This window comes from Micropterus salmoides, unplaced genomic scaffold, assembly GCF_014851395.1.
Source record: "Micropterus salmoides isolate LMB-PRFRI ecotype aquatic unplaced genomic scaffold, ASM1485139v1 Ms_hic_scaffold_9, whole genome shotgun sequence".
Lineage (NCBI taxonomy): Eukaryota > Metazoa > Chordata > Actinopteri > Centrarchiformes > Centrarchidae > Micropterus > Micropterus salmoides.
In genome coordinates this window covers 4,246,510-4,258,046 of record NW_024044681.1, presented here as the reverse complement: position 1 = coordinate 4,258,046, position 11,537 = coordinate 4,246,510, and the positions used below count along the sequence as shown (strand labels likewise).

Here is an 11,537-nt window from a genome sequence, read left to right as displayed (position 1 = left end):
ATAAAGATGCCAACATGCTCATCATCAGTTGCAGTTTTTGTTCAGAACCTTTAGCAACTTTGGAGATTTGTTCGTGATCAGTTCATCAACCGACACAAAATCAGAAACAATCTTGGTTCTCGATTCGTTTTTAAAGCTTCTCAAATGTGAAGATTTATAAATAAGAAATGTTGACGTTCCCCACATGATATCTGATTATTGATCCTCACGTCGGCCTGACAGGTGAAAACATCTCGTGTCACATCATGACTCCGGCTTCGCCTCTCGGCCGCTCACAGATGATCATCAGTGATCTCTACACGGCGTTCTGCTGACACCAGCTGATCTGCACTCCCAGAATGCCGAGAGAGAAGTGAAGCAGCAGCTCTGCTTTCCCCTCGCTCAGTGAACCTGCTGTGTTCCTTTAAATAAAAGGAGGTCTTCTTCCTGCAGCTGAAGGAGTGTGTGTGTGAGCTGCAGCTGTGCAGCAGTGTATTTATCTGTCTGTCATTGATATTCACAGCCAGCTCCGGATCAATGAGCCCGACACGCCGCCTATTATTTCATTTCTGGTGTCTAAAAGACGAAGAAGCCGTGACTTGGCTCAATTGTTTCCTGTCGGTTTTGGCTGACTCGTCACAAAGTGTGTGTTTGTGTGTGGGGGGGTTAAACATCCAGAGAGACCGAGAGGTGGAGGAGGAAAGTATCAGGGACTCCACCACGAGTCCCTGATAATTAAATAATTAATAATAATTTTAATAATAATAATTATTAATCTCCACTTTGTTCTTCTCATTATTAAAAACAGACGTACAAAGACCCCGAGGGCCCGAACCTGAATAATAAAGCACAGCACACACAAACCAAAAGGTATACTGTATACACAAGAAATATAAATGTTATTTTCTTCAGTTAAATCATCTACCAAACAAAAAATTAGGATTAATGGTTCTTCTGATTTCCATAACCGAAGCAAAAGCCACATTCAGCGCAGCATTAAAATCCAACAACCACCAAGAAACTGGGATCTGAGCCCTTTTTATCTTTAACAAAAGCAGAAACTCAAACTGCTGATCACGTCAACGTCAGATTCATAATGCACCCACTGAATCATCTGTAAATACATTTCTTTTACCTGAAAATGCAGAGAAGGAGCTTTTTAAAGCCCTCAGTAATGTCTGCAGGTAGAGCTGCCTGGAATTTATTTTTATTTTACCAAGAAAGTCCCACTGAGACGGAATCTCTTTTACAAGGGAGACGAGGCCGAGAAGGCAGCCAAAGAGCTGAGGGCGCCAAGCTTTAGCTTAACCTGGGGCTCCTTCCAAGACCAGGGGCCATATGTGTTGCCTGAGAGGCTAAATCCAGGGCAGCTGTGCTCCCTTTAAGTTTAAATGCTAAAGATAAAGAACTGAAGGAGACTTGATTTTAATGTATGATGAACGGTGTTTCAAAGTGAAACTAAAAGTGACTGTCTCCGGTTCCACCGCTCACGTCAGGGCTGATCGGCTTTGATTGGTTGACTGATTTGGTGATTTTCAGATTAAATGTACGTCAGGGGGGTAAACCTGGGAAGAAAAAAACCTACTCCAAATATGCTGACTTATTATATTATTATGAGAAACACTGGAACAAAATCTAATAGAGCTGCAACGAAAAGTCGAACTTTTTGGATAATCCAAATGTTAGAAAATAATTCTCTGATTCTAGCGTCTTAAATGTGAATATTTTCTGGGACATTAAACTGAGCATATTTAGTTTGTAGACAAAACAAGACATTTGAGGACACCATCTCGGGTGAATGACATTTTCACCATGTTCTGACTTATTATAGACCAAACAACTGATCGAGCATTCGAGAAAATAAAGAGGGTAATTGATCAAATCTGTTTAACTTTTAAGACCTGCTGTGTGGAGCTGGATTAGATCGGCGAGGATGTGACATGTTTTCATGAGCACGATGACGCTCAAACTCCACTAGCGGGTAAATCCAGCCCTGCGGCCGTTCTTCAGTCATCTTCCTGTCAGTCTCAGAGTTTGGGGAAAAGCCTCATCACTCTCCAAATATGCAAATCCTCGTACTTCTCCTAATCAGCCTCTTCATCAGCCCCCTCTTCTTCTCCTCTCTAATTGTCTGGCGTCCAAATATCACCCGACTCTGGCACTGAGCCGCTCTGAGGCTCATTAAAACGGTCATTTCCAAATTAAACAGGAGCAGCGTTTTGGGACGAGTCAAGCTCTCTTCTGACGACACAAACCATCTTTTCTGCTCGGCTGCTCCTCTAAGGTGGCTTCATTACAGAGCCCATTAAAAATAATCACTTAGACGCGCAGAGAAAGTCTGCGTGTGTGCTCTGAGCAGCTAATGCATTAATTTAATTAGCAGCATTAACAGCGTATCGTCCCGCAGAGAGAGGAGCAGAAAGAAAGGCAGTCAGAGAGGAAAGTGCGACTCTAAAAACAGCCATGAAGAGTATGAAAAGGTCAGCACCAGCAGCACCAGCAGCACCCGGTCTCCGGTTCACTTCTGCATCAGGGTCCATTATCTGGGATCCATTTACTGCCCTGCGAGGCTCTGAAATCACCTCCTTCACATGCAGCTCTCTGAATAAAAGAAGCCTGAAAGTCACAGATGAAATCACCATTATTTACCACTTCCTGTTGACGTCAAATGGAAAGCAAAATTAAAGCTGATGATGTGCTGCTGCCTGCTAGTCTGGTCTGAAGCCCCCCTGACTCCCTGCTGTACCTTAAAGCCCTTGATATACTTGCTTTTAACTACGCGTTCGCGTACGCAAGATGGCTGCCATGCGCATCCTGCGTTCCTTTGGAGTGTAGGTTGTGCACATCTCCAGAACTCTGACTCTGGATAGAACTCGTTGCCATCGTGGCTTAGGGTTGGCTAGCCGACCAGAGGCAGAGGATGAAGTCCAAGTCAACAGCGGCGGAGTCTGTGGACTATCCAGGTTAGAGTTGGGCTTTTGTCAGGTTCAGGGAAACTGATGTTTTTTTCAGTTAAATACTAAAAGTCTGGATTTCATTTCAGATCTGCTCCCCAGATTAGCTTAGCTCTGAGGCTAACAAATCTCTTATCAAACCCCTTATTAGCAAAGAGCATTATATATATCTCATTTTCAGCCTGCGCTAACCGTCACTTTTACTTTAATGACAAACTCCTCTGGAGGCAGATCAGCTGGAGCTAATTAACATTAATCCTGTGGGCCAAAATTAAACTGTTTCCTAGTACCTGTGTTCCCTGCAGACCGGGGTCGGCGGTAATCAAAGATCACGTGTGAGGAACAAAAGAAACAAAGTGTCCAGACTGTCGCGCTGTGATCCACACGTGATATTTAAATCAGCGGCAGAATCAAACTGCTGATTGGACTCAGTGACGTTCAGGGTGGAGTTACTCCTCTGACCGGGTGGAGTTGGACCAGCTGACCCCGTGCCCTGAGCCTTGTCACCACGCTGCACCGAGGACTCTGATCATGTGCGCATTAAAGTAAAGTGACACCAAACTACAAGTAGCCAGCGGTACGTATCGATGTCCATCTTGCAGATTGTGACTGCAGCCAATCAGGTTACAACCTTTTATGTAATCTGGGGTGTTTAACGCACAAACGAGATTTTAGTTCCCTGAATTTAGTCTTAAAGGGGCAGCACCTCCTCCCAGGCAACGCAAAGATCAAACCTGGAGAGAACTCTGGGAACAGAAGTATCTTCTCCTGCTGTTGATTCAGAACCTGAGTGTGGCTAAAACACTCTGCTGTGAAAACTGTTCAGTTTGAACCCGCAGCTGGGGATCCAGAACAGTACTTACACCTACCAAGACCCCACCGGACCTCTCTCTTGGTTTTCAATCAATTCAATTCAGCTTTATTGTCAAACAACAATGTTGACAAAGCTACAAATAAATAACAAAACAATAAATTCTCTCTCTCTCTCTCTGTCTGAGTCAGTGTCTCTCTCTCTCTCTCTGTCTGAGTCAGTGTCTCTCTCTCTCTGTCTGAGTCAGTGTCTCTCTCTCTCTGTCTGAGTCAGTGTCTCTCTCTCTCAATTCAATTCAATTCAAATTAGCTTTATTGGCATGAATGTGTAAAAGCAATATACAAACTAATTAAAGCGTGTGTGTTAAAAAAAATAAAAATATATTAAAAATTAAAATACATTTAGCTGACGCTTTTATCCAAAGCGACTTACAATTGCTATACATGTCAGAGGTCGCACGCGTCTGGAGCAACGAGGGGTTAAACGTCTTGCTCAGGGACACATTGGTGGATGTCTCACAGTAGGGGATTGAACCCGGGTCTCACACCAAAGGCATGTGGCAAGTGTGTGTGTGTTAAAATAAAACTATATTAAAAATAAATCTCTCTCTCTCTGTCTGAGTCAGTGTCTCTCTCTCTCTCAGCAGGAGGTCATGTGACTGAATAATAAATGTCTGACGGGTCATGGCCCAGCAACATGAGAACCACACACAGGTCAGCGGCTGATCATGTGACATCTGGGTTCTGTTTTACAGCTGAGGAGACTTTAAAGCATGTTGACCTCCTGAGGGCCCACGTGAAACCAGAACCTGGTGGTTCTGTTCCAGATCACTCAGAGCCAAACGACACAGATAAAAGAGTGTGAAGGGATCTTTGTCCTGTTCCAGAGACCCGAGCAGGTCCTAACGACTTCTCATTAGGGCCCATCAGAAAACTGAAAGACTGCCAACAATCCAAAAAGTCACCACTTTCTGCTGATCCACTAACCAGTTCATCTGATCACTGTTTCAGACCTGCACAGGACAGACTGTTAGCCTTTAGCATGATAGCCTTTAGCATGATAGCCTTTAGCGTGATAGCCTTTAGCGTGATAGCCTTTAGCGTTTTAGCCCTTAGCATGATAGCCTTTAGCGTGATAGCCTTTAGCGTGATAGCCTTTAGCGTGATATCCCTTAGCATGATAGTCTTTAGCATGTAAACCTTTAGCGTTTTAGCCCTTAGCATGATAGCCTTTAGCGTGATAGCCTTTAGCGTGATAGCCTTTAGCATGATATCCCTTAGCATGATAGCCTTTAGCATGATATCCCTTAGCATGATAGCCTTTAGCGTGATAGCCTTTAGCGTGATAGCCTTTAGCATGATATCCCTTAGCATGATATCCCTTAGCATGATAGCCTTTAGCATGATATCCCTTAGCATGATAGCCTTTAGCGTGTAAGCCTTTAGCGTTTTAGCCCTTAGCATGATAGCCTTTAGCGTGATAGCCTTTAGCATGATAGCCTTTAGCATGTTAGCCTTTAGCATGTTAGCATTAAGCATGTAAGCCTTTAGCATGTAAGCCTTTAGCATCATATCCTTTAGCATGATAGCCTTTAGCGTGTTAGCATTTAGCGTGTTAGTTGGAGTTATCCAATCAGCAGCGGCGTGTATATGGGTGTATTAAAAAGGCAGTGAAGCGCCTGCGTACACAGCAGGGTGACGAAGGCGCCGCCGTTTCCCTTTAAAATGCTTGGCTACATTTAGTTGGAGCAGAACTCCGACCCAGCTTTGAGACGCTGCTGAGGGCTGCCACGTGATTGGCTGTCCGTTCCTTACTGCTACCTTGTGAGTACAATCTATTTGATAAGTGCAACGAGATGACTTCTGTTACGAACGGGCGAAGAATAAATGAAAGCGAGGGGAAGCCTTGTTCCTGAAGTTAAAGTTGCCGTCCTGTTTAAACTCTGCAGAACATTTTCCACCAGCTTCAAACTGAAAGCCGCCGTCAGACGATAAAATATTGATGAGGTTTGTCGCAACACGGAGCCTCTCTGACATCAAGGTGTGATTAAATAACCTGACGACTGCGTGTGTGTTTACACGCTGTAACAAAGACTCAGTTCCTGTCAGTGAACACATGTCGGACCTGCAGAAACACAGAGAGAACGCCAGCTGCCGCCTTCAGCCCAAACAACGACAGAAGAGACGCAAAACAGCCGTTTCATGGCGTCTGAGGCCCGGCCAATCAGCACGCAGATCACCAACGCGCTCGACCGTTTCTGTTGTTTGAATCCAGCCGAAGCAAAGAAAAACACCTTCTCTAGGTCAGAACACCTGCAGCTCAACAACCAATCAGCCTGCTGATGTTTGATGACCGCATCTTCTGAGACAGTTCTTCCTGCTGCCCTGAGTACTGCCTGCAGGGTTGCCCTTCAGGCTCCAACCAGCGCTGCATGCAGCCTGAGAGGCAAAACCCAGGGCTGACAGGTTCCTAACTAATGATGACCTGCTCCGATCTTCTCTCAGACCGACTCTGCTGCTGCTTCCTCAGACTCTTTTCTGAGGCGGCGGCGTTTCCTGAAACTTCCTCTTCACTTTCAATAATCTAAAGAAAACGTTTAAAAGCAAGAAAAAGCTGTTCATGTTTCAGGCAGAGCTCTGGACTCTAACAGCAGCAAGTCATTTCTTAACTTTGTCTCCTGTTTCCTCTGACCATCACTCGCTGCAGCCCGACAAGACGAGCGGGGCTCCGGCTCCAGTTATTTGCTTTACTAAACAGTAAATAAAGTAAAGTAACTCCTGCTCACACGAGGCAAACAGCGACAGCACAGAGAAAATGAAGCGAAGCGTTAGAGGCTGACAGGAAGTGCTGCTGAGGGCGGACAGAAGAAGAAGAGATGTGATTTCATTTTCCTCTGACAGACGCAGATTTGATCCTCAAACTGAATCAAACTACAACTGAAGAGATTTACTCTACTGAGCGCGCTCAGTGCAGATGAGGGTCACCGAGAGGTCAGCGCGCTCACAGAGGAAGATTAATGATCTGTGAGCTGCTGCAGGACTGAAAGGCAAACACGCAGAAGCGGACCTGGAAAAACCCACACGGTGAAACTCTCTCGTCACAAACGGACGCACATGGTGGCGTTTAGCGCCGCTGCTCGGCGCTACAGTAGGCCTCATATGAAACACAGAACAGCCAGCGTGTGGAGGAGGGTGGGCTGGACGGAGGGCCCGACTTTGAACCAGGTTCACGGCCCCTGTGAAACAAAAAGTCAACATGAAAGATGTTTATTTAAGTTACATAAATTGCGTTGTTGACGTACGTAGTTATTTTAACCCAAACCGCGATCTCTTCCCGTCCTGAAGGACTCTGTGCCTAAACCAAACTGCAGCGTTTCACGACTTCAATAACGTGCCGTTTCAAAGTAGCGATGTTTCGAAAGTCTAACCGGACGCTGCATATTGTTGTTGCTAAGCGTTGCTAACTTGACCGCGGAGCCTTAAACGTCTAAAAATGAAGCAAAAGGGGGACACAGGGCGTTAGAAAGCGACGCCACAGAGCCTTGACCCAGCGTCCAAATGTGAGGAGTCTCTCACTTGCGTCTTTGTCCCGCCCACCGCAGATTCATGGAGAGACGCAAGGACACCAAGCCAGGAGAGAAGGAACGAGGAAATGTGTTTGTAGAGACATGTGATGACGGCGGCAGCTGATCTAACAGCTGGAGAGACGTGTGAGGGAGTTTGTTTGTGTGCAGCAGGATCCTGTTTAACAAACACCTGCACATGAAGAATTTCAGCTTAGTGCACGTCCTGCTCCGTCTGCAGAGAAGCCATTTTCAAAATAAAATACCCCGTGCAGACCCCCGACCGTATGTTCACATCAAACACAGTTTAAACAGACAGAAGGAACTTTTACCTACGTCATCAAAACATTTCTCACTAAATCAGCAAAATCTAAACATCGCTCAACAACGCTCTTATTCTGAAAAGCTCCCAGTGGGCTCTGCAGGTCTTGTGGTCTATGATCAGAACCGAAGCGGGTCACACAGAGCTGTGAAGAAGGTCGAAGAAGCACAAAAAGGACAAGTCGTTAACGTGGGCAGAATTCCCATGATGCTTGGCGGTGAAAAGAGTTTTGCTATTTGTTTGAAATACAAAATGTACTTTTCTTTGTTCTTTTTAAACGTGTCTGTTTAGAGTAAAGTGTTTTCTGTTGGTCGTTGTGTTCTTGTGGTTTTTCTGGCGGCTGCAGGAAACCAGGAGTGAAGCGTCCGTTTCATTTGAAGAGCGGCTGCACTGACCGATGAAAGCACATCTCTTGTACGGTCGTGTCTACGGGAAAATAACGTCGCGTTTGCGGCCACGCAGGGGGCCCCTACCTAGCCGGGGCCCTGGGTCGGCCGCCCCATGCACCCACGCTATCTCCGCTTATGGCTTTCAGTTTATTTCCTCTTCTAATATCCTTCAACACCACTGCGTACACTTTATTTGTGCAGGTCACATCGTCACCGATCGATCGCTGCATATTTGTTTTAGCGCAGCAGCTTCATTCTTTCTTTCATCAGCTGATTCTACTGGCGGCGGCGCCGGCTGCTTTCATCAGATGCTTCGGTGCAGTTTAGCGTTCGACTCCTAACCTGTTTTCTCTGCGTTACCGTCGTCTGTTTGGACTAAACTGGGGAACGAGCACGATCACTGAGGGAAAACGGGTTTCTTGCCGACAGGCATAATAAAAGCTGACGGGAGAAAGAAAAGAATCTAAAACAGGCTAAATGAAGAAAGTTGTGTGGGGTTTTGTTGGTCAGACCTACAGTGAACTCAGATTTTAACTAGACGGTGAATCAACAAATCAAATATAGCCGAACACTTCGCAGCGATGCACTGGACTTTAATGTTTCTGTCCTGATGTCCAATCAACAACCTACCCAATAAGTGGGCGTGTCTGTCAGGAGAAGACTTCCGCGAAGGCGGCGGTGTATCCTCGCTCCTCGCTCCTCGCTCCGCGCAGCTCTGGGACGGCCTGCAAGATGGCGGAGCGAAACAGCTTCCGGTTCAAGCGAGGAAACGACCAATAAGAGATTTGAGAAGCAGCCTGTAGTTCTCCCAGGACACTCTTCCTACAGCAACATTAACCACTGGTTTTATTTTGAAATCATTTGAATTATTTTGGTTTTATTTTATTTTGAAAGTCTAACTGGACTTTGCATCTTCCTTCTTGCTAACTTGATGCCAAAGAGTCCGCAGGGCGTTAAAGAGCCATGACTCAGTCTTTAGGTTCATGTTTACACCTGCGGCAGGTTGTTAAAGGAACCAGGTGACACCCACGTGATCAGCATCAGGTTTCATGTGTCTCACGTTTCACCTTTCTGCTTCACCTGGAACACTTTCACACTAGAGCAGCTGACGAAGAGCAAAAAGCTGACAGGAGACGAACTCTCTGCAGTCAGCTGATCTCTGCTTTTACTGTTGTGCCAGTGTAAAGTTTAGACTTCTGTGAAAGAAAAGAGCTGTAAGGAGCAGCCAGACGGAGTCTGAGCTTCACCTGCTGCTGCTGTGATCTGATCAGCAAACTGCGGTCAGCAGCAGCAGCCAGCAGGTCAGAGCAGAGCCCTCTGATTGGTCCACAGACAGGACAGGTTTGGGAAAGTTCAGCACAGAGACAAACCGGAAGTTCACACCTCTGTAACAAACACGAACCAAACTTTGCTCTCAGCATCACCTACCCAGCGTTGTCATGGTGACGATGGTGTACCAGAAGGCCGCCGGGATGCTGGTGAACTTGCTGGCCGTGGAGCCCTTCTCAGCGTAGAACATGACGGTGGCGAAGATGATGATGGCCATGGTGAGGGAGAAGAGCAGGAAGCCGAGCTCCGACGCGCAGCTCTTCAGCGTGTAGCCCAGGATGCGAAGTCCCGCAGAGTGCCGCGAGAATTTGAAAATCCGAAACACCCTGAAGACGCGCAGGGTGACGAAGGCCCCGCTCACGTCCTCGTTGTCCGTCATGACGAGGCCGATGTAGTAGGGCATGATGGCCACCACGTCGATGACGCTCATGACGCTCTTCACGAACTTGTAGCGGCTCGGCGCGGCGAGCAGGCGCAGCAGGTACTCCACCGTGAAGATCATGACGCACGCGGTGTCCAGGCAGAAGAAAGCCAGCGCGTACCGCTCGCCGCACGGCTCGTCCTTGAGGCGGTGCGGCGAGGCACCGCACGGGACCGTCTCCACCACGTTGGCGAGCACCGACACCGCGATGAAGAAGCCGGTGACGTAGTAGAACACCAGCGCCATGGTGGAGGTGTGCGGGTTCTCAAAGGCGCGCCACATGGTCTCCCGGAAGCTCAGGTCCGCCGGGACCAGGTCGTTGCTGTGGTCAATATCCTCGTCGTCCTGGATCCGCTCCTGGTTCTCCCGCCGCCGGTCCTTGTATCCTCATAGCAGCAGTCCCCGATGATCTCCGGGATGATGCCGAAGAACGCGAGCTCCTCGTCGTACGCGGAGATGCACTCCTGCCGCGGGTAGTGCAGCTTCCCGGTGCGGTAGAAGTTGAGGATGTGGCGGAAGATGTCCGGGTCGCGGTCGAAGAAGTACTCGTTGGTCTCCTCTTGGAAGAAGAAGTCCAGCTCCGTGCTGCCCAGCAGGGTGTCCGGGTACCGGTCCAGAGTGTCCCGCCAGGTCTGAAACTTTGTGCCGCTCACATTCAGCATGATCAGCCCGTCCTTCCCGCGGGGCTTGCTCTTCGGGGGCACCGGCATGGGCGCGCCGGCCACCGGCATCCACCCGATGGCCGCCGCGCGGGCGAACGGCAGCCACGCCGCCACACCTGCTGCCATGCTGGTCCTGAAGCTCTACGGAGGCTCGTTAGACGGGGGGTTCACGGAGCGACGGAGCAGCGAGGGGGCATCTGGAGAGGGAAGACGGAGAGCCAGGCAACAGATGGAACCAATCCAGGAAAAGGAGGATTTTACGCACAGAAAAAACGTTCAGAAATCAGCGTAAAAACCAACAAATCCACATGTGGTCGGTAAACCAGGACTCGGTTTCTGCTGGTCTGGACGCGTAAAAGCAGCAAACAAACGCTCACAGGCGGAAACAACTCTCCACAAGCTCCGCTTCTCTCATTTAATCCCGTTTCTCGGTGAATTCTCTCCGCGCGGTGTTGGTAGTATTTCCTCCAGCAGCAACAAGTCCAGCGGGCATCAGGGTAATCCCGCGCTCCAGACCCGGACACGGAGCGGACACAGATCCGCCGCAGGCATGCTCCCCTCCGGGGCTCCCCGCCGGAGTCTTCCGCTCCCCGAACTGATCCCGCAGTGAGCAGCCCGCTGCGACAAGAGTGTTCCCGCGGACAGAGGGGACCAAGCAGCCGCTCCGGCAGGAGAGCCGAGCCGAGCCGAGCCGAGCCGTAGCGGAAAAAAACAGAAGATGTTCGGCTGGAAGAGGCTCGTTCTCCGGTTACACAGGTGCTGCTGGATGGAGAGGCGGACAGCACGTTTCTCCTCTCTCTCTCCCTCTTCTCTCTCCCTCCCTCTCTCCACCACTCCCTCTCTCTCTCTCTCTCCCTCCCTCTCTCGTTGGGGGCGTGTCTGAGGAGAAGCCCCGCGGATCAGACGCAGACCTTTACGCACGGAGCGCCTCCAGGGAGAAAGCTGCGGCTCCGTTAACGTGTTGCGGGACACATGGCTTTTGTGTCGGGGTGTGTTTGATAATCAGCCCGGGCGGTGACAACAGACAGGTCCGCGCGCTCCCGCTAGGTGGAGTTTTTTCAGGCAGCCACAGGGAGCGCGTGCGATGTCTCCATCCAGGTTTGTGTGT

General features: G+C 48.8%; 1 protein-coding gene across 1 annotated transcript; it reads right to left on the bottom strand.

Moving 5' to 3' along the window:
- Positions 1-9,437: 9,437 nt before the first annotated feature.
- On the bottom strand, positions 9,438-11,054 carry LOC119895447 (potassium voltage-gated channel subfamily D member 2-like). The gene is given in 2 exon segments (XM_038708589.1): positions 9,438-10,153; positions 10,156-11,054. Coding segments are annotated over 2 exon segments (1,116 nt in total). The 5' UTR covers positions 10,556-11,054.
- Positions 11,055-11,537: the final 483 nt, after the last annotated feature.